This window comes from Eubalaena glacialis, chromosome 2 (genome assembly GCF_028564815.1).
Source record: "Eubalaena glacialis isolate mEubGla1 chromosome 2, mEubGla1.1.hap2.+ XY, whole genome shotgun sequence".
NCBI lineage: Eukaryota > Metazoa > Chordata > Mammalia > Artiodactyla > Balaenidae > Eubalaena > Eubalaena glacialis.
The window spans coordinates 78,261,788-78,285,995 of NC_083717.1; the positions used below are offsets into that span (position 1 = coordinate 78,261,788).

Here is a 24,208-nt window from a genome sequence, read left to right on the forward strand (position 1 = left end):
ACACCGATGGTCCTCACCTCCAGAGGGGAAGACGCAGTTGTACGTCTTCCTAAGGTTATTAAGAAACCAAAGACAAATGTATTAAATGAAAGGGACTGGAATTGAAGGAACCCAAGGTGTTAAACCTTTGGAAGGTGTTTAAGGCCTTTCCATCATATGTGTGTGTGTGTATATATACATATATATATATATATATATATGTATGTATAAAAATATATTAAATGAGCTCAAATCCCACATTAAATAGTAATTTTATTTTGCTATAAAAATTTTAAATGATTTTTGTAATTGTTTTTAAAATTAATTTCATTTTTGCAGTTTTTTAATCTTTTGGCACAATATTTTTCAGGTTGCATTTTCACAGGCTTTAACAGGCTTGGAAGCTTTGGGCATTGTGCTTGCAGTTTCCAAGGATAAAATGGCCTGGAGAGCCTGAGAGACCACACAGCCAGGCACCCTGTCTAGGGGGGCACCCACCCTCAGGAGTGAGAAAGGAGAACCTGGCCGCATGCAGCAGTGCCCCACATCAGTTCTGGGAGATTAGCAGTCTAGGCCAAAGGGAACAGAAAAGCCCTTTAAGGATGTCTTCTGGAATAAATGATTAAAGAGGGAAAGAAAAAGAAGACAAGATATTTCTACTTACACGAACATGCCCCAAGTACAGGGCAGAGGTAAGAGCTCCGGGGGCTGGGGGCAGCATACGGAAACACCTCAAAACAATGAGGACATTGTGGCCTTCCAAAGCCAGGTTGCCACAAAGACCCTGTGGACCATCCACTGACCCAGAAGACAGGGACTATCACAGTGTCCTGTGAAGAACACCAGAATAACACAGCAACTTTAGGGACTCAGACCCAGATTATACCAGCCTACACAATGGCCCATGAAAATGGAGGAGGAATGGAATTGTCCTTCTTGATAACACATGTAGGTTTCCTTGACAGCACAATGCCAGGGGAGAAAGAATTGCAGTTTTTGAAATTCTGATGAGCCTGCTGAGGTCAGCTGTGGTCCCAGTGACTGCAGAAGACCCTTTGGTTTTGTTCTGCCAGTTCTGTAGGAAGTAGCAATGAGGTGCTGTGAAAGCCATGGAGGTGCACCTCTGAGATCTCCCTTCAAGGGATAACCAGTCAGGGGAGTGCAGTTAGCTCTCAGCCTCCAAGTGTAGAACTTTGGAGTTTTCAAACTGAGGCCTGTCTTCTCAGGTAACTCCCAGGTGACTGCCCACCACAGGGACACTGGCACCTTAGCACTTCTGTCCAACACAAGACTCCTCAATGGGCAATCTTCTTGGACCTCAGGACTTTGTCCAGAGCTACAGGCAGTCTGAGGTTCTCCTTACCTAATCCGCCTTCCTCTCCCCTTCTTTCACAGATGTCAGACCTGCATCATGGTCTGAAGCCCATCCCTAATTACTCCTGATTCCTTTCCCTTTTGTTTCCCACCCTCCAATAAATCCCCTGCACTTCTATCTTGGTATCTGCTTCCTGAGGACCCAAACTGACTTAGCTGCCAACCCATAAAGTGTGACTGGGCAAAGCCTACTGGCTCACTCTTTTAAAATGTGAAGGTTTAAAAAAAAGTCCTTATAAAACGTACCCAACTGGAGGGCACTGAATGTTTCATTGGCTTGCCCCCAAAGAATGTAGACTCCTGCAAAGATGGGTTGACATCTTCTTGGGGTTGTTTTTACCACCATTTACCTCTCTCACAGGATGGCTGAAGAAGAATCTTCCTGGGAGCTGGTTAAAAGGAAAGCTACTATTTATTTAAAAAATATTTATCATTTATTGAGTACTTATGTGACAGGAACCAAGGTAAGAGCTTTCCATACATTGTTTCATTCAATACTTACACAATTCTAATATGTATCTCCATTTTTCAGATAAGGAAATGGAGCTAACTAGATGTTGAGCCTGGACTGAATCGAGGACTGTTTGATGCCAAAGCTAATACTCTTTAACCTTTGACACACACACACATGCATGCACACATGCATGCACACATGACGTGATGTACATTTAAATTTTGAGTTTCCATGGAAGAAAAAATATATGAACTAGAGAAAAACAAAAGAAAAAAATGTAGTAGAGGAGAGAAAAAAGTGAAGCCACTAAATAGAATTGGCCTAAAAATCTATAAAGACAAAGGACAAAAAGTAAAGGCAAGAAGATTTTGTAGGACAAGTTTTAAGTGTCTTGATCTGTTTACTAGTTATGTGCTTTTGGAGACATACAACCTCTCTGGGCCTCAGTTTTTATAAATCTATTAATGAGGTGGTTGACAAGATGGTCTCCAGATTTAACTCTAATATTCTATATTTTATTCTTAGATAGAGCTTTTTATTTATCAATTTGTATAAAGAAAAATCAAACTAAAGTGTTTGTTTTCATCAACTCCTACAAGTAAAATGATCTGTTGGGCCTCCAATGTGAACAGTGGATTTCATAATTCACCAAGAGAAGCAATGTGCCAGGATCCCACGAGGGTGTGATGATGATCTCGGGTGTCTCACATATAGGCCCTACGAAAGTTTGTCCAAAAAAGTTCATCCACTGTTTGTTTTAGGCTCTTGCTTGGCTGAAGTCCTTGTGGATAATCACTATGCATATTTTTGGCAGGGGGGTGGAGTGGGGCTGTATGTGAAAACTGGGATAAGAGCAGAACTTTTAATCTGAGAACAGTAAATAATACCATCTCCTAATTATGAGATAGGCTTTTTGTGAGAAAAGGGACATAAAACACGTGAAAGTGCTTCAAAGAATGTTAATTTGAAAAGCTTCATTTGAGTCCTTTTCCATCTTCGTTTTTCTCTAGATCTACAAATAAGCAGATTTTAACTACTAATCACCATTGGTAAACCTTCAGGAAAAGGCTAAAAGGCCACTATCAGTAGAGAGGGCAAGAGGAGAAACATATAACCCAGAGAAGCTATAGACTAGATTAGCAGCTTAGTTCTACAAGTCTGATTCTGTCCTGATGGGTTTCCCAGATAAGGTCACAGACAATGCACATAAGAAAAGCAGCGTGGTCCTTAAACATTTTTGCCACACACACAAAAAAGGAACTATGTAAGGTGATGTGTTAACTAACCTTGCTGTGGTAATCATTTTGCAATATATACATATATCAAATCATGACGTTCTACATCTTAAACATACACAATATTATATGTCAACTATATCTCAAGAAAGCTGGGAGAAAAGAAAGAAAAGCAGTGTGAGCATTCCTGGGAGCAATGAGATGGAGGGAAAAAAAACCAAAATGCATTACTGTTTGAGAGAGGAATGTAAAAAACTCACTAGAGTTTACTATGTTAAAAAAAAAGATGGCACATTTATTGCTACATAAATGTTATATACATATTGTGTTTTCTGTTACAGTGACAGAAAAATTTTGAACTTCTTGCTGCTGGTTCAAAAGGTTTATCAATAATACCTTGAATTTGACACAGGATACAAATCTGCAATAAACCAACAATGGAAACTGGAGAACAAGATGAGAAGCAATTCATCTCGGACAATTAGCTCTTACAATACTCCATAGGTACTACACGGTATGCTAGAATTCTACTATGGTCTTAAAATGCTATTGTAAATTTCTGATATTAATGAACAGGTTATGGTAAATAACCCTACATTTTTACTACCTAATATAATAAAATAAAGTAAGAAACTTTTTACTGAAAACTTTTCGATTTCAAAAATCTAGAAAGAGTAATATTTAGAATTCAAGAAATTTTCTTACAAGATTATTGTATAAAAGACTAGCTACAGTGAAAAATAAGCCAAATGTTTTTTTCTTTCTATTTTATGAAGGAAAGCCTCTGGGCATACTGCAAAGTCTAATATAGCGAAAAAGACAACAAGCTCCGAAGAAAAAAGGCCAGGCAGTGGCATATGTTCACTCACACATCATAAGCAACAACTTCTGTTTTAGCTGATTAACACTGAAATGAAGAACAAGGCCACAGAGAGAGTCTGATGTAATTGGAGAATATAGGCAAATTAAAGTTACCAAAAAGCCCACTACGTTCACGAAAGACTGATTTGTTAGGAATCATCCTGATTGGAGAATCTGAAGTTCTGTCTTAATTGTTTTTGTTCTTTCAAATTAACAGAAATCTTTAAGTTACATAGTGATTTGGGTCCTTTCTTCTGTGTGCTGACTGCCCTTGTTGATATTGGCTATAAGGAATTATGAAGCCAAGACAACCTTGTTTAGCATGTTTTTCTCTCCCAGGGTTGTTGTGGTGGAAGACAGGTTTCATGGAAGTTCAAAGTGAATATTATGTCTTAAAAAAAAACTCTTAAGGATTAGAGACAGAGGGGTGCCTTAATGCACAGTATTAAGATGGACTGACAAGGACTGGTTTAATGCTAATCTGGCTCATCTTCTTGGGACAGGGCAGATGGTTTGCAGTTGATTACATCACCCACTGAATTCCTCCCCACTAACCAGCCATCCAAATGACAGAGAAATAAAGGCTAGAATAAGGACACATGGGTGACCATTGCTCTTGTATTCCATTCGGTAATTAGCCTCAGAGTGGTGTGTTCATTTATCACACTACCTGCCTTGGTGACTACTGGGTTGTTATGTTCAACATAATCACAGCCTGAAAATCTTCTTTGTATTTTAAATCCATTTTGTGCTTACTTACAGCTAACACTTTATAAGTACTATATGTAGTACTTACTGCTTGGAAAACAAAGCAATTTCTAAAAAGTAAATTCTTCCCTTGTAATTTACACTTCTTTCTATTACAAGCTTTACTATGAAACCTAGAAGCTTGAAAAGTCTTGTTATTATTAGAAATAAAGCAATATTTATTTGGGGGAAAATATAGGGGACAAAATTTCCCCTTTTAAAATCTTAGCTAGGCTATGGTCACAGATGGTCTCTGCTTATCTCTGTAAGGTAAATATGCAAAGCACATAGGGCTACGTGGAGGATTCTGGACTGTGACCATAGCTATTCAGATTCAGAGACCAAATACAATACCCACAAAGAAAAAATAAAAATGAATGAAAAAATGAGCGCGAGAGAAATGCTATACCGAGTAATATTTTCCTATTTCTTGGAAAACACTATTCATATGGCAAAAGGATAGGAGAGGGCAACAAAAGACTTTTCCCTTCCTTTTTAAGACACTAATAGGTATGCCGGGAATGCTAAGGGCCAATGGTTGTCACTGCTTTGTTCTCTGCACGTGAACAGCTTTAACTAATGCTGGCATCAGCTGAGTGGAGATCAGCTTTCCACATTAACTTTTTCCCTTTATATGTAGACCTTACAGTTCCATAACAATAAATAAAATTTGTAGTTACAATGCATTTGTCAATTCAGTTTAGGCACAAGGCAACTTCCACGGTGAGTGGAGAGATCGAGACAGTCTCTGATTGTGCAGAAGCGACACACTGCTTGCAACAAAATGATACGTTGCGAACATCTCATGGGCTGATGTTCTGTCTGATGAGCTTCCTATCTTCACTTCTGATGGAAGTGTTGAACAGCTGCTTTGATCGTAGGATTACATTTGCATTTCTTGCTTCAAGTGTTTTGTTTTTTCTTCTCCCTCCTATCAGGTTTGTGTCTTCAGATAATCTGAGTTGTCCAAGTCCTTATGAGGAGAGGTCACCTTCTATCTAGCCTACTGATAACTCTGGAACTGTGGCAGGGAGAGCCAAGGGAGAGAACAGAACCAATTAGGACATCACGGTTAAAAATAAACACCTCCCCAGAAACAAAACAAAACAAAAAACAAGTTGGTATTCCTCATTTATACCCAGGTTTACACTAAATTAGCAGTCGGCTACATGACTTATAAATGAGGTTTTTTCTTTTAAGGTGTAACTGGTTTTACTTCATGTATGTGGTAAGATTTTTTTTTTTTTTTTTTTTTTTTACTACCCAAACTACCCAATTACTTCGGTTAAAATAACTAGATAGGTTTTTATTTTCCTGACCCTATTTTGAGTGATGCAAAGCCCAGATACACTTAATTGATTTGAGGTGATTGTCCAAGACTACTACTTTTCACTGGTCAGTATAACTCTGAGATCATATGTTTCTTTTCATTCATAAAAGGAGAGTTGAAATACTACTCTCAGTCTTGATAAAACCCCTTGAGGGACTTGACTTCTGTTGCTTGGCTGACTGAGACCTTTCTCTGTCCCTTCTTGTCAATGTTTGTGTTCCAAAGCAAAGAAGCAAACAAATCAAAGAGGACTTCACTGAGAACTTCTAATACAAGGACTGTTTTGGATTTTGCTGTTTTTGGAGAAAAGTAAAGGTATATGAATTGTGCAAAGCAGGAATCATTTATTTGACCCTTACAACCCCATTACTTTTGTCACCTTAAAAAGGTAACATATAATAAGTTTTCAATAAATAAATATGTAAGATTTAATGCCTAACTTAGAGGTATAAGGCACATGGGAATTTAGGGGAGGCAGAGACCTTTTAGGTAGAAGGGACAAAGCCTTATACCTTACCCCCTGTGGTAAGATTTTTAAAGGAGATCATGTAATTATAGAATCACAAGATAGAGGATTATATAACAGCTGTGGTAATTATGCAAACCTTAATTTTGGCAACATTCAGGTTGGCAATACCTGAGCTCTGAGGTTCTACTCATCCAGTTCTCAGTGGAGAGACGTTAAAGCATATATTTATTGCTACATCCAGTCCGCTGTACTGTGTTAACTGTTTACATCTATCTCCTCTAAACTGAAAGTTTCTGAGGGCGGGGACCATTTTGAATTCATTTTCACATTGGTTTCAGTTATTGGTCCATGGTAGGTCCTCAGTAAGTGTTTGTTCAATGAATTTATTAAGAAAATTTACTCTATTAGTACAAATTTTATGTTTATATTCTTAATATACATAGTAGTAGCTCTGAAATTTCCCATTTCAGCCATTTTGGATGGAAATAGCTTTAGGAAGAATCATACTTTTCACCTCCTTATTAAACAAGGGCCACAGTATGTTTTTTTTTTTTTTTTTTTTTTTAAACATCTTTATTGAAGTATAATTGCTTTACAATGGTGTGCTAGCTTCTGCTTTACAACAAAGTGACACAGTATGGTTTTATATTAGAGTGATGCATTCTGTGGTCATTTATCAGCCATTCTGATTCTAGCAGTCGTTTTCCTGCTGCTCAGTCTCTTGCTGGTTTTAATCTGCTGCTATCCAGTTCTATAAAGAATTGAAGGTTATCAGATGAAACCAGATAACCACCTTTATGAAATTAGCAATCTTTAAGACTTATTTTAATATAATAAACACTAGCCTTTGAAATCTTATGGAACAAAGTGCATTTACTACATTTCTTATATAACCTTGAAACCTCTCCCCACTCCCTTTTAAAAAAGAATTCTTTTTGATAGGTGAGAATGCTCAAGGTTTAATTTTAACCTAAAGCGGGGGAATTTCCTCATAACAGAGATAAGGATAGAGCTATGAAAGAGTAGGAGATACAGAAGCAATGAAAGAACAGGAAGTAAACGGTAGGGGAGAAGAGAGATGTGAGGTAGGGAGAGAAGTTGACGGAGAAAGAGCTAGAGAGAGACTGGGAAGAGAATAACAGGAAATGGGTACAACAAACTAGAGAGACAAAAAAAGAAGACCCAGGCTCTGAGGTAAACGTGACAGCTGAACGTGAAGTGCTCTTCTCACAGCCTGGTGGTTAGCTGGTACCCGACCACAGGAAGGTACCTCTACATAATCTGCCAACTTAGAAAGTCACTTTTGCACCAAGAAACACTTGCCTGTATTTATTTTAAAGACTTCAAAATTTATTTTTGAATAAAAATATTTTTTCATGATATTCTATAGTTTCCACAGAACATGAAGCAATGGCATGGGTTTTAGAGGATCTGTAATTTAACTAGCTCTTGCCTAAATAAAGCCCCTTTGACATGCACAGTCTGTTATAGCTGTTTTTTTGTTTTTTGTTTTGGTGGGAGAGATGACAGGGTTTCTTTCCAGTGTGCTAATGTTAGAATTATAGCTGACACCTAAATAATTACATCAATACTTCCTCCTCTGTCCCCAAATGAAATCTTCCGTTTTGGTCTAGTTTGATCCTAAGAAGGATATATGAAGAGGTGGTAGGAAATCAATTTCTTCAGGAAAAGGTGAGTTATTGACTAATCTTTGTAGTTTACAAAATATTCTATCAAATTCCAAACTTTCAGCTCAAAATGAGATAGCCACAAAGCTGACAAAATGAAATTGCACTCAGTATTTTTTTCCTGCTCCAAACCTCCCATCCATTTACTTTTACTTACTGCTTTTACTCTGCTGATGAAACTAGGAAAAGAACTATACACTGCTGAAGGCAGATTATAAAAATGAAGTTACCAGTTCTATTCCTAATCCATGCTGCTAGCTATATTTTGCTACTGACCCAAATATTTAATTATGGTCTGTATTAATTTCTGTCACCCAAATATTAACTTTACAACTTACAGATAATATGAATGTACATAGTTAAGAAAAAGATGGTTCACATTATCTAATTACTTGGGCAACAACCTCCTACTACTGTTGTCACTTTGTTTAAAAAAAGAAAAATCACAAAGAAGCAAACTGTTTAGTTCATGAAGAGGAAGATAAAAAGAACAGTCTTTCAACAAGTAAAATTCCCAAGAGAAGGACGTTCCGATTCTATCATATACAACACCTCTACATTCTTTAATAGATTCCACAAGGTGTAACTAATATTCTTACAGGGGAAGGAACATGCGTATTACACACTTCCATTAATGATCCAAATGGAAGCAAGCAATAACTGTTCTGTGCATGAAGGTTTCATGATAGAGAAGAGGTAGATGGTTAACAGAAAACTGCCTGATGATGCCATCAAGTACTTCTGAGTAGAGGAGTGAGGACCATGAGTGGTAGCAAAAGTATTTTTTGATAGATGAGTCATTGCACTGTTTTCTTCTTGGATCAGAATAATATTCATGTGAGGGAGTATACATGATGATCCAGAACATGAGAGCCCAAAGTTCTTCATGAATCAAAGGATAGTATCACATTTTGAAGAGAACAGTAATTTGGTATAAAATGACATGGGCTCTCTAACTATATAACAGAAAGGTAAGCTGTTGGATTCCAAATTACACGTGACCTTTACCATGACCAGTGCTACCAGAGAATTCTGTTCAAAGGTTCTAACTCAGTTTAAGATGAATCAGGGGACTTCCCTGTACTTTCTTTTCATACCCATACTTACCTGGCTGATGTTTACATATGACCCATAGGGTTGGTAGTTTCACTAAGCCCAGGATGGGTTCCTGGCAGTGTGGTTGGTGGCTCTGCCGATACGGCAGAAACTTTTTCTTCTTCCCTTCTCTTAAGGCAGGCTGCTTTGGGGTTAAGGTTCCTCTCTGAAATAGGGAAAAATAATTTTATCATTAGAGACAGAAGTTATGAATCATGGACTCCTGGGTCTTAAACTGAACAAATGGCTGTTATTTTTTCTGTCTGTGGGGATTACCAATCTCTGTGTAACTCCATTTCCATAATGAATAACCTCAGAGGCAACAATGATATGCTTACATAAAACCTCAGCATTAACTGAGCCTTAAAACTTATACTTCTTTCTGACCATTTTGTGTTTTCTTCTTATGATTTAGTTTTCCAGGGTTTGACTTGATCTACATCAATATCTTAAATATCTATATCAATATCTTTTACTGCTTCATCCAAACACTGTGGCAAATGCTGTTATTAGTCTACCGAATCTCCTCAGTGTCCTGTGAAGATATGATAAATTGAACTGTTATGAATGCTGACATTCTCTATGTGCTGGAGAGGGACATCTGTGCTTTATCTAGAATTCTACCAGTTCAGAAAATGATAAACTAAGACACACCCTCAGCCATTCCTCTATAGGAAATGTGCCAACCCCTCCAGGACGAGAGGTAGCCTGAGTATATCCTGCTTTTCTCCTTTGATTTATATGCAGAACGAGATGATTGAAATGTTCTTTCTACAGATGGGGGTGTGATTGAGAGGGTTATAAAAACCTTTACTGCTTTGTATATGAGACAGCAGAGAAGACTGAATGGAACTTCTGATGTGGGCATTCTCAAAGGAGCTTAAAGTGTGGGATATTACCATATGAAATAAAGATAAAGAAAATCCACTGAACTTAAAACCCACTGAATGAAAATCTACTTAGGAAATATAGTTCCTGTTATAACTTCTTTAAATGAGTTTTAAGTACAAGATATCTAACCCATGACAGTTCCTGGTGTAGTTTTTTGTTTCAGTTTATAACATACAGTATCAGTTAAAAGTTGTTACACTTATTTTTATAAACTGATTAAAAATGTGTTAATGAATATAATATAAAAAGACCACTTAAACTTAGTCTGTAATGAAAACAATATTTTGTATAAGTTGTATTTTTTTTACATGTTAGATTTTCTTGAAATGATGGCCCAAGCTGAATGCAACATAGCAGAGCTTTTTTTTTTTTTTTTTTAATGTATTTCCCTTTTCAGGGAAAGTAAAAACATATTTGAATGTGCATATTTCAAAACACATTTATAGTTCACTTCTGAGTTTAAAAAAAGTAGACAAAAGACTTTATTATGGTAAATTTACTGACTCTATTTTTTACTCATACATGATAACATTTCATCATCGAAGTCCCTGCATTTAGGAAAAGACATGAAGCCTATACAACTCTGAGGAGGCAATGAAGAAAGGAAGGTACACTCTTACTTAATTTATCAGGATAACTAGTAGTAGAAATCGGCATGTCCATCATTATGTAAAAATATTAGGAGCTGCTTTCACTTTTTAATTTTAATTTTTAATTTTTTTTTTGCCACACCACGTGTGGCATGTGGGATCTTAGTTCTCCAACCAGGGATCAAACCTGTGCCCCCTGCGCTGGAAGTGCAGAGTCTTAACCACTGGACCACCAGGGAAGTCCCAGGAGCTGCTTTCTTAACAAGGAATTGCGTACCTCTGACAAATAAGAGAGGTCTGTCTTTCATTAGGTGTCATATCTCCTTTACTGTGTAGGCAATAGTCTCAAACAATGACCAGAGAGACTGAAAAGGGGGCACAAATTAACATGTGAAATCCAACGAGGAGAAAGATTTCAACGTTTTCTAATTGAAACATTCTCACATTTCTCTTACAATGGAACATTGCTCTTAGCTTACTAAGACTCTAGGAGGCATGATCAGAATAGCTGGAAAGGACCAGAACCAAAAACTCAAGTTAGGCAAGATTTTGTAGACTCCTACAATGAGTCAGACAACACTCAGGGCTGGAAGAACCAAGAGAATACTACAGTAAGCTCTATGAAATGTGAAGTAAGTGAGCTTTGATCCAAAAAAGCAAAAGCAAAAGCTAGTGCTGTTGCTTCATACTTCCTGGTCTGTGTGAGCAGGCCATGGCAAACATGTTAAGTAGCCAGGAAGGCTTGATACAGAGGTAAGAAGAAGTCAGACATTATGTGCGGAGCATAAGAAGCAACTGTCTTTCTTACATTTCTATTAAGGGTTTATTACCCTCTGGTATGTGGCTGAGGACTTGCCTCTCTATAATATCATCTTCTTAACATGTTTATAGCACAATATTTGGCTAATGCAACAGTCACTTCTTCAATATTATGATTAGGTAAATATTTGTTATTATATCTATGTGGACATACTTGCAAGTCAAGAATTTTATAGTTTCCTTGTTCATATGACTGTTTTTCCTGTAGTTAATAGTTGCTTTGCTTTTCATTTGTTAGTGACGCTTATTTCCCCCCCCGAAACGCTCTAATAGATCTAACAAATGCCTCTCAATATTTCTTCCTAAAATCTCAAACATATCATATTATCTATTAATTCCATCTTCTTTCCCTGTAAACCTTTCTTCCACAGCTAATAGTCTTCTATTTTCAATGTAAACTGGTTCTTTTCTAGGCCTAGTAGTTCTTGTTATGGGATTTTCTTTTGCTGCTCCCATGCGTTAGATCCTTTCTTTCCCAAATCCTATGCCTTTGTCTTTGTTGATTATGTCCTCATTTGGCCTAAGCATATGTTCCAGATGCTTCCTCAGAAAGTGTACATGGGAGGTAAAATTTTAAAGTCTTTGCATATCTGAACTATCTTTATCCTGTCTTTACATTTTAATTAATAGTTTGGCTAGATATTGAATACGAGGTTGAAAGTGATTTTTCCTCAGAATTTTGAAGGTATTGTTCCACTGTCTCCTGGAATCCAGCACTACTTCTTCAGAACTCTGATGACATTTTGAATCTTGTTCCTTTGTCTCTGAGCTATTTAAATTTTGTCTCTAAAAGCTTTAGGATATTCTTTTTAACCTGGGTGCTCTGAAATTTCATGATGATACACTTCAACTTGAAGTAATTATTAAAATCATTATTATTTTGTTAAAATTTATTTATTTTTTGGCTGCATTGGGTCTTCATTGCTGTGCACGGGCTTTCTCTAGTTGCATTGAGCGGCAGCTACTCTATGTTGCGGTGAGCTGGCTTCCCATTGCAGTGGCTTCTCTTGTTGTGGAGCACAGGCTCTAGGCGTGTGGGCTTCAGTAGTTGTGGCACGTGGGCTCAGTAGTTGTGGCTCGTGGGCTCTAGAGTGCAGGCTCAGTAGTTGTGGCACACGGGCTTAGTTGCTCTGCGGCATGTGGGATCTTCCCGGACCAGGGCTCGAACCCGTGTCCCCTGCATTGGCAGGCGGATTCTTAACCACTGCACCACCAGGGAAGTCCTAAAATCATTATTCTTAACACAAGATTAGAGTTTACCAATCTTGAGACATGTACTCTTTAGTACTGGTAAATTTCCTGTATTATTGCCATTATAATCCCCTTTGCTCTCTTCTGCTCTTACTCTACTAATCCTATTGGTCAGATGTTGGACTTCTACATTGATCCCCCCTAATTTTATTAGTTCTTCTCTCCTATTTTTCATCTCTTTCTAGGAGATTTTTCTCAGCTTTACCAGCTAACTTCTCTACTATATTTTTTCTGCTCTCGTATCATCTGAATTTCTTTTTCATGGCTTCTTTCTCTTTTATGCATACATTTTCTCTTATTAGAAGATATTAATTTTAGTTTTTTTAAAAAAAAGTTTCCCAATGCTTTTTGCATGTCTCTGTTTTCTTCTTTCTTTTTTGTTTGGTTTGATCTCAATTTCTCTTTTTCATGGTGGTTTTTCTTAAATCTTTGGCTGTCCTTTAATATTAGAAGTAAGACATCAACTGGTGGGCTTTATTACTCTATGGTAATCCAAAAGTGAGAAATTATTACTCAGGAATTCCTAAATCTGGAGGTCTTTTCTCTAGAGTATTTTAATTTCTTTAGAAAAGAATTATCCCATTTCCTTGAGGATAGAATTAATATACTTTGTTGCCAGCATTAGGAAAGCAAAGCAGGACACAGGGCTGCAGGTCTCACTGTTCAGCTTCATACTTCACTCATTCTCTGCTCCTCTTGGTGTTTCAGATTTGCAGCCTTTCAGATTTCACTTTTTGCTAAAGATAATCCTCCTGGCTTCTATGGTGGAAGGGAAAAGAGGGCAGAAGCAATATGAAGTACAGAGGAGACTTAGGGATCCAACTTTCCATAGCAAACCTCCAATGAATCTTTCTGTTTTCAGGTCTGATGCCTGACTTCTGCTTTTTCCAATAATTAGTACCTCCAAAGTCCAGAGGCTTTCAGGGGATAAGGACCCTGTAAGGCAAAATGTTCTGCTTCTTGCTGGTATTCCTCTCTGTTCCATTTAATTTCTTCTAAGTCAGTCAGTTACCACTTCTCGATCTACTTTTGCTCTCTTGTTTGTTATTATCTTCTCTCCCCTCTATCCTTGTGGGTTAATGCCATTTTTATTCATTTCAGTGGAGATTTAGGAAGGAGTGGTGTATTATCAGTGAATATGCTAAGACTACTACGTTTGACCATCTCATTGCAACTGAATTAAATGTACTGAGGGTAGGGTCTGGAAATTTGTTTGGGAAAAGGAAAAGCCTCAGGTGATTCTGAGACCAGCCAGATTTGAGAACCGCTGTCCTAGCTTATTCATCTTCGAACTAACTAAGAGACCAGTAAACTAAAATCCTAATAGTTCTACTGTCCCTAAATTATCACCAGAAGGGAAATGAGTTTATCAAACTGACCTGTGAAAGAGTTTGAGGAGGAAGTGTTTGACCACTAATTTAATGTTTAGTAAAGCTGAGAGGACAAACTTGAAGATAATATGTGAAATCTGCTGAGGATTAGTAAAACTGTAATGGTAAAATTATAGTCACGATAATAGAAAGGCTTAAATTGGCAATGACAGAGGCCATATGGGATTTGATATGTGGAGCACCAAGGCACAAAAATGCTCTGGCAAAATCTGAGGCTTGGAAGGGAAGCCACTTCTTGCTTTTCTCAAAGGATGCACTGCTAGACCCAGGTCTGGTTGCCCTCCTAGTATATCCACTTGTCTAGGGATGACAGGTTGTGGACAGCTAGACATGGTCTTGGAACACTACCCCAAACCAAAGGGGGTGGCCAGAGAGCCCAGAGGATGTCCAAAGTAGGTCATGTAAACAAAATGTATGTCTTTATAGAAATTGTTGGGCCCAGGGGCTGCTGCGTAGGGCCCCTGCAGGGATGAAGAGGCTTTCAAAGGTGAACAGGTTACCAAAATAACTGCTGGAGACAAAGTGCAGGGAAGGAGAGCGGTTATACCAAACTCTGAAGGTGCTGCTATAGACAAGGCACAGGTATTATGGGCTACACGAAGGGTTCGAAACTCTGTTAGATAGCCAGCCTTTCAAGGAGTCTTACATGGATCCCACGGCTTTTACATGAAGCTGTAAAATAAAGGCTCTGGGCTTTGAAGCCCAGAGTTTGAGGGTGGGAAGAAGGCAGGCTTTTATGAATATTAAAGCAGTCCCTGATGAAGTTACAGTTCAGTGTATCTAAGTTTTGTTCATTCTAATCAGTCAATGGCTCCTTATATACAGCTTTCCAGAATAGTGTGAAAAAGTCAGTACCCATAACAATGACCAGAAAGTTAGTAGGCAGCTGGATAAGCCTAGATGTTAGATCCTCTTTCAGACTCAGCTTTTCTATTCTAGGTGCTTGCATGGGATCATGACAAGGTGAAATCTTACAAATGAATGAATAAGATCCACCCAGGCATGATGGAGTTTATAATTTTTTTCAAACAGAGGTATTTCTCATTTTTGATGGCTTGGATCTGAGAGTAGGTACCTCTGATTTAAAAAAGATTTTTAAGAACACAAATGACTTTATTCTAGCTCTAATGAACCGTGGGAAGGAAAGGTGCTGTGCAAGAATAAGTTCTGGCACCACTGTTGTCCCGACAGTAAAACTTTCACAGTGCTGATGGAGGCAACAGTCTTGACAACAAAAGGCTGGGTAGCGTCAGGGTAGAAAATATATTGGGCTGCTGAGGAGGAGGATGAATATACTTGGACCACTGAATGTCAGACATAATTGAACAAAAACATTTGGTAAAGTGACAGGAGATAGTAAAAGCTCAAGGGACAAATGCTCCTGCCACAGATGAGAGGCAGCTATCAGACTGTCTTTATGAATATCACAAGGGAGTCTATAACTTCTTTTTTAAAAAATATATTTTATTATTATTAAAAAAATTTTTTTGGCCACGCCACACGGCATGCAGGATTTTAGTTCCCTGACCAGGGATCGAACCTGTGCCCCCTGCAGTGGAAGTGCCGAGTCTTAACCACTGGACTGCCAGGGAAGTCCCAAGTCTATAACTTCTTGATCAGGTTTCATTAACATGTATGCCTTACAGGTACTTCAAGGGCCTTAAGACAACAGGAGCAGTATCTGGTTTTAGTGGTAAGTGTTTTATCTATTCATCATTCTTATTCATTAAAAACACTGGAGGGAAAGGAATAGATGAATTAATTACTAGTGTTATGTTTTTCTGAAAACGTGTTCAAGTTCTCTAACTCTGGTTTCCTTAGAAAGAGTATTCTTTCTATGATCAGTGCTGAGGGACCTTGTCGTAGTTGTCAAGCATCTGCCCACTCCTACTCTTTTTTCTTTTCCAACTTTCTTTAAATAAAATATTATATAAATACCCAATAAATAAGGAAGACAAAGTTGCTCTCAATGACGGGAGGTTAGAGATGGAGTCTGGAATCAAAGGCCACATCTATAAATTCTTTGCACAAAGGCTTAGGATGAGGCATTCGTAACTTTGAATAAGAAGATATATAAGTATATTCAAAAAAGCAAGCTTGATGATAGAACCTCTCAAGGGATGGAAGCTTGTATTAATTGATAACCCAGGGTCTAGAACATAGCTGACTGTGACAGAGGAGGTGTACAATAAACACTTTGTTCAAAAAATGAAGTTTCAAAGCTTCTTCAAGGTTCCATCAAGGGAGTTCCCTGGCGGCCTAGTGGTTAGGGTTCCGGACTGTCACTGCCATGGCCCAGGTTCAATCGCTGGTTGGGGAACTGAGATCTCACAACCTGCACTGTGTGGCCAAAAAAAAAAAAAAGATTCCATCACAATAAAACAGTTGGGAGAGCTGTCTGAGTCAGCAGTGGATAAGTCTGTATGAACCACACTTTTGTCCTTAGGGACACACAGGCATGCCAGTGCATATTCACCCAAGAACCTCATGGCATTCCTGATCAGGAATCAACGAAGAAAACTCTGACACCTTATTGACATGGGTATAAAGGACATCCATAGCGGGCAAAGCAAGTAGGGGCCATGACCAGGCATCCCATTAACCATCAGGGCCTCACAGATGCCCTGGGTAAAGCAGGCAAGAAACTGACTACAGAGAAGTAGGGAAGACAGGAAGGAGCAGGTTGGAGGACAGGTGTAGGCAGGTAAATTCAAGAGCGTGGGAGACCAGAGTCAACAAGAGGCACAAAGCACTAATGCTGAGTAGGAGGCTGGCTGTTCACTGCATTGTTTCATAGGGTTACTCCCTACTGGTTTCTGGGAAGCACTGAGCCTACAGATATTGACCTATATAATGAGACAGAGGTGAGAGAATTATAGAGAAAACCTGATACGGATGATGCGGTGGCAGAAGTACTAGGAGCACCTACAAACAACCTGCCCAAGCAGAAAAGCGAGTGGACACAGAAATGTCTACTCACTGGAAGCAGAACAGTTACATATCTCTGCTGAACCTACTTACCTCTGACTTGCTGTTCTAGACTAAGGATGACTGCCACGGCCTGATGAAGAATAAGGAGTTTTGTCTGGGGTTTTTCACTCTTTAAATGAAGCTGACACATTCGACCAAGCTCTTTGAATGCCTCATTAATATCCCGCACACGCAAGCGTTCTCTGGCATTGTTAGCCATCCGCCTTTCCTTCTCCCTTTCTATCTTCTGTTCTGGGTTCAAATCCTCATCTTCATTAGTACTGCTGGAAGGCAAAGTAACAACAATGTCTATTAGGTTCGCTGTAAAGTAAGATATGCTTATTGTACAAAATTAAAGATTATAAAAATAAAAATGACCTATAAATTTTACCAAATGGTAGTAATAGCTACACTTAACATTATTGTATATTTCTTTCCAGTCCTTCCTCAATGCAAATATATAGTTATATAGTTGAAATTATACCACATACATTTAAAAAAAAATAAATTTATTTATTTTTGGCTGCGTTGGGTCTTCGTTGCTGCGCGCAGGCTTTCTCTAGTTGCGGCGAGTGGGGGCTACTCTTCGTTGCGGTGCGCGGGCTTCTCATTGCAGTGGCTTCTCTTGTTGTGGAGCACAGGCTCTAGGTGTATGGGCTTCAGTAGTTGTGGCACACGGGCTCAGTAGTTGTGGCTCGTGGGCTCTAGAGCGCAGGCTCAGTAGTTGTGGCCCACGGGCTCAGCTGCTCTGCTGCATGTGGGATCTTCCCGGACCAGGGCTCGAACCCATGTCCCCTGCATTGGCAGGCGGATTCTTAACCACTGTGCCACCAGGGAAGTCCCCCACATACATTTCTAAATGCATTTTCATTGCACATTACAGCATAAAGAGACTTCTCCACACTACTAGTGAAACTCTTCATAAACATAATTTGAATGACCACATATTATAGCACCCTGCTTTTCCAAATGTGATTAGCAGCATCAGCATTACTGCTTAAAAACTTTACTTTTTACATTACTGTAAAAACAGTGTTACATTACCGTTAGAAACAGAATCTCAGGTTCCGCTACAAACCTACTGAATCAGAAGCTGCATTTTAACAAGATTCATATGTACATTAAGGTTTGACAAACACTGTACTATTATAGTAATGTATTACAGTTTGCTAATGTTCTTAAATATATTCTGGCAGTCCCCTGGTGAGGAGGAGGAAGAAAAGCTTAAGATATGGAATGAGAGAAGTATCTCAGAAAATGACTACACTTTTTGTTCTGGAAGAAATATCATCATCAGTGGTGATGATTTTAAAACATGGGTGAACTGGAACAATTTTTTTGAAGGACAAATTGGCAAAATGAATCCAAAGCTTTAAATTGTTCATTATCTCTCTCTTTTTTTAAAATAAATTTATTTATTTATTTATTTATTTTTGGCTGTGTTGGGTCTTCGTTTCTGTGCGAGGGCTTTCTCTAGTTGTGGCGAGCGGGGGCCACTCTTCATCGCGGTGCGTGGGCCTCTCACTATCGCGGCCTCTCTTGTTGCTGAGCACAGGCTCCGGACGCGCAGGCTCAGTAGTTGTGGCTCACGGGCCCAGTTGCTCTGTGGCATGTGGGATCTTCCCAGACCAGGGCTCGAACCCGTGTCCCCCGCATTGGCAGGCGGATTCTCAACCACTGCACCACCAGGGAAGCCCTGTTCATTATCTCTTGATCAGCAATTCCAACTTTAGAAATTCATCCAAAGGATATAATTAGAGATGTTCACAGAAATTTAGGTAAAGAAGTTGATCACAGAATTATTTACTTCAGAACAAACGGGAGTCCAATATTAGGAGATGGGTTAAATAAATCACAGTACATCCAGATAATGGTCTACTATGTACCCTCTAAAAATCAAGCTGTAGATTATGCTAGGTAAAAGATGCCAAACACAAAAGACTACATATCGTATGATTCCATTTACAGTAACTTCTAGAAAAGACAAAAGTATGGTAACAGAAAGCAGATCAACGTTTGCCAGAAGATGGGAGAAGAAGACTGGTTATAAATTGGCATGAGGAAACTTTTGGGGTGGCAGAAATATTCTACATTATTAATGTATGTAACTGTATACATGTGTCAAAGGACCAAAACTGTACACTTAAAATTGGTGTATTTTATTATATTTGAATTAAACCTCAATAAAGCTGCCTAAAAACAAAAACAATAAGAAAAAAACATGTTGGAGAAAACACTCACAGATAGATAAAAAGGTTAAAAATACACTGTTAAATTAAAAAAGTTGAAATTATAAAACTTTTATCCAGTTTATCTCCAATTTAAACTGTATTTATGGAAAAAGAGATATTCCTTGAAAAGTAAACTGTGGTTAATTCTGGGTAGTGGAGTTTCTTGTGATTTTTGTGTGTGCTTTTCTGTAATTTTCAAATTTCTGTAATGAAAATAGACTAATTAATCAGAAAAAAATATTTGAGAAAAATGCTTTGGAATAACTTCTAAAAAATTCTATTTATATTTCAGAAATAAATTACTGAGCAGGGCCTCTTAGAACCTGGAAAAAAATATGCACAAAGAATTGGTGCTTCACCTCTAATACCTTGAGCACTCTAATAAAGAACAAGTAGAGGGACTTCCCTGGTAGTCCAGTGGTAAAGAATCCGCCTTACAATGCAAGGGATGCGGGTTCGATCCCTGGTCAGGGAACTAAGATTCCCACATGCCACAGGGCAACTAAGCCCGCATGCCACAACTACAGAGCCCACACGCCCTGAAGCCTGCTCACCACAACTAGAGAGAGAAAACCCGCACACCACGAGTAGAGAGATGCCCGTGCGCCGCAACAAAAAATCCCGCATGCTGTAACTAAGACGGGATGCAGCCAAAAATAAATAAAAAAAAAAATAAATAAATCTTAAAAAAAAGAGAACAAGTGGACAACAGATTTTTACTAGCCAATTGTCAAGAATTTCATAAAAGTATTCTTTTGATAATAAAGAATCACTAGCTCTTTGACTTCAAAGGAACCTTTACAGATCATCTAGCCCAAAGGTTTCCAAAGGTGGCCACTCACTAGAATCTTCAGGAGCACTTACAAAATATAGCTTTCAAAGGTCCCACTGCCAGAGATGCTGATACAGTGAGCTCGGGTTCAGGGGCCAGGCACCTGTATTTCTAAAATCTTTCAGGAGTCTGTGCAGCAGGGTTGAGAACCACTGTAAGATCAGTGACCTCCCTAGGATTACAAGGCTAGTGAGTGGCAGGGTAGCGACAAGAATCCAGGTTAGTGCTTCATGGAAGAAATCAAGAGCACATATCTAAAATTATTATCATAAGTTACCACAGTACCTTTACTGATGTTTACTGCATGTGAGACAGTGTGAAAAGGGCTTTATATGCATAATTTTCAGTTCATTCCCACAAGAATCCTAAACAGAAAGTCTCCTGTTAAGATAGAACCAAACCTCAGAGAGCTTAATAACTTGCCAAGGTTACTTGCCAAAATGTGATGAAGCCATGATTCAAACCCAGGTTAGCCTTATTTTGTCCAAAGGCTGTGTTTTAAATTTACTATTATTAACTACTAAGTATTGTTATTATTAACCCATTATACTGCCTTCTCAATTTCTGATGACCTGTAACAGTGCTCAGCAAACTGGCCCATAAGCCAGCTACCTGTTTTTGTAAATAAAATTTTATTGGAAGAGCCACGCCCACCTGTTTATGTATTGTCTTTGGCTGCTTTCATGATACAATGGCAATGTTCGACAGTTGCAACAGAGACTGTATGACCCACAAAGACTAAAATATTTACTATCTGGCCCTTTACACACAAAGTTTGCTGACCTATATAATGAAAGGATGAATGATGAGAGATGCAAATTATTTCCCTTAAAGTTCTATTTGAATAATGAAACTATGAAAGAATTAAGATTCCTTAAAGGAGTGGACTCCGGATTCCCTGACCCAATTTTTATTTCTTCATGCCCTTGCACAACTGAATACAATGCATATTAAAATGATAGTATTAGGACCTTAAGATTTAATTTTCCTCAAGAGAAATGTCAACTACTGAAAACAGTGAGAATGTCAAACGCAAAAGAACAACTTTTAAGTATGGAACTGACAGAAAGGACTATCCTGGTTCTTTTAGTTTGTAATTTCCTTTGTACCATAATTTAATACAAAGAACAATGTTTTAAATATAAATATCTATATGTGATATATACATACTACTGATAAATGGATATATACCAAGAAATAGGATGTACCATGAATATATCAAATTACCTACTTTTAATGTAGAACTAGAAGAAAAATCTGATGGAAGAATCTGGAAATAATTTGAAACTAATGTATTATGTGTCAATATCCATATTTCAAAGCAAAGTCAAGTCCAGTTTCTAGAAAACCTTCCCCGACAACATCAACGCATGTGGAGTACTTCCTTTTCCATACTCTTTTCAAATTATTGTTTAAAACGTAAGTTGCAAATATCTTCTATAAAGAGCCAGAAAGTAAATATTTTCGGCTTTGTGGGTCATCCGACCTATGTTGCAACTTCTCAAATCTGCCACTGCACTGTGAGAGCAGCCACAGACAATATGTAAATGAATGGTGTGTAGTGGTGTTCCAATAAAACTTTATTTATAAAAACAGGCAATGAACTAGATTTGGCCCATGGGCCATAGTTTGCCAGCCCCTGGTTTAAATCATACAAGAGTCTTACCATATACTTAGCCTTAAAATAATGTATTTGAATATTTACTGATGGGTTATATCTAAATACCTATACTTGTACAATTTAACTTCTTCTAGCTATTTTGTTCTCTAGCTGTCTTACAGACTATAAGCATTGAGGGGAGAGAAGTAATTCTTTTTTATATGTAGACCCTAAAATATTGTGGGAAACATGGAAAACATAAACTTAGAGTCATCTTCATACGCCTCCCTTTTATGGATGCTATGAGGATTAAATGAGATAACAGACATAAAAGTCCCAACACAGTATCTAGAACACAGCTGACACTTAAATGCATGACACACTTCAATTTTCCAAGTATCTTCACCCATAGCAAATGAGTGAAATTTAATACCTGGATGCTAACAAATACCTTGTTCTGCCTCTAGATGAAACTTTGACATCTTTTTGGGAGGATTCATCATCTGATTTCATGTCATCTGATGAAGGAGGTTCATGAAGGTTTTCATCTTTCTCTTTGTTTTCAGTCTTGATTTCTGTTGGAACAACAGTTCCAGACTGACTTTGCAAGCCACCTAACAAAGAGGCAAAGAAACAGAATAAATGTCCAGACTCATTTATGAATTAGAATTAAGACAGTAAAAAGTTTTCTTGATGGTAAATATCCTTAGTTGTTATAGAGCTACTATAGAAATCTGAAGATGTAAAAAAGTAAACTATTCAGAGCTGGAAAGAGCATGTCCACAAACCTTAGAGAAAAGGTGCTTTTTAAAGCACCTGTATTTAAAAAAAAAGGTGCTTTTTAAAGCACCTGTATTTAAAAAAAAACAAGCCTGACCCTGATGGTGAGTCCAATGCTCATTTTCAGGCACATTTAACAATCAAACAAGGTAGGAGAAACATGATGCATTTTAAAAACTAACTTCTAAGATGCTGTCAAGGTAAATGAAATAAGCTTTAACATTTTCCTGGACAAACACAATAAAACAGGCATCATGGTTAAATACAACTGGGAAAACTTTATCTTGGTGGTCTTAATACCACCTATATATTTGTACTTATTTATAAGGTCTATTATAACATTGACCACAGTTTGCTTTTTATAAGAATTGTCTGTCTCTCCAATTAAATTATAATCTTCTAAACAACAGCTACTATCATTCAGAGCTCTAAACATACTCAGAAATGTCTTTCTCAATTCCTCTAGGGACAATGAAGACTCAGCCATGAGGGGAAGTGATTTAGAAAGAGACAGGACAGGGACTTCCCTGGCAGTCCAGTGGTTAAGACTCTGCACTTCCACTGAAGGGGGTGTGGTCAGGGAACTAAGATCCCGCATGCCACACGGTGCAGCCAAAAAAGAAAAAAAAAAAAAGAAAGAGGACAGATGCAGGAGCTGGTAAGAAGATGACCAGTAAACACTGAACAACGGTTTGCACAGGGTTTCATCCATCAATAAATATTATAATTGGCCCAGCTAAATGGACCAACTGGAACCCTAAATATCTACCCTGTACATTCACGCAGTAGTACTACTACTATTTGGAATTCTGCCACCTAAGATGACTTTTGATTCACAGATGTCAATTTGACTGTGAAGAAGGTGACAGTGCTCCAAAATGATACCTCTGTATGCACTACTGCTGTAAACGAACTATATAGTTACCTCTATAATTTTCTTGTGTTTTATGGTTCAAGTCTGTGCTTGAAGCAGTGACCGTACTAGACAGGACTGAATGATTGCCATTGAGACTGACAGAGTCTTCTCGATGAGTTCCGACCTAAAGTTAAAAAATAAAAATAAAAAAAATAAAAAGAAGTTCATGGTGCAGTAATTGTTCAAATTCTTTCACTGGGTTTAATAGAGAAAACAGTTATCACTCATCTAAATTTAGCGACATTTTTTGGATGCTACTTTTCTGGCTTTTGGATTGTAAAAGACTTGACAGTAGTACTGTTTGTGAATAAAAATATTTTAAAAAATTCCAGCTTTCAAATTTTATATCCCACAGAGGGTTGCTGTGAGAAGCAAATGAGCTGATGGACAAAAAGCACTCTATAATCCATACAGCACTACATATTATAGCCTCTATTGTGTATCAATCAATCTGAAAACCTATTCCATATACTACCTAAAAATGTTAAAGTATCCATGAATTTGCATTTAGCAAAATAACTGCTTTGTTCCAAGTAATAATAGTATTTATCTATACTTTAGCATATCCTTTTCTTACATAGTGTCTTGTTTTTTCTTCCTCTAATTGCTTCTCCTCAAAAATTTTAAAAGAGCAGCAAAAGCAATACAAAATTAAAATAACTTAAAATAAAAGTTCTACATTGCCAGGCAACAAAAATGCCATAT

The 24,208-nt window shown here is 37.9% G+C and overlaps 1 protein-coding gene across 4 annotated transcripts in view; it reads right to left on the reverse strand.

Moving 5' to 3' along the window:
- Positions 1-3,391: 3,391 nt before the first annotated feature.
- Positions 3,392-24,208, reverse strand: part of TCF12 (transcription factor 12) — a 371,138-nt gene continuing 350,321 nt past the window's right edge. For 3 of the 4 annotated variants that reach the window (XM_061180286.1, XM_061180288.1, XM_061180289.1), the window contains 5 exons: positions 23,513-23,627; positions 22,259-22,421; positions 17,196-17,428; positions 9,245-9,398; positions 3,392-5,671 (listed from right to left, as the gene is read on the reverse strand). In XM_061180286.1, coding sequence (XP_061036269.1) covers positions 9,256-9,398; positions 17,196-17,428; positions 22,259-22,421; positions 23,513-23,627 — 654 coding nt within the window. In that variant the 3' untranslated portion in view covers positions 3,392-5,671; positions 9,245-9,255. The remainder of the gene's footprint in view (positions 5,672-9,244; positions 9,399-17,195; positions 17,429-22,258; positions 22,422-23,512; positions 23,628-24,208) is intronic. The other variant, XM_061180287.1, reaches the window with a different exon arrangement.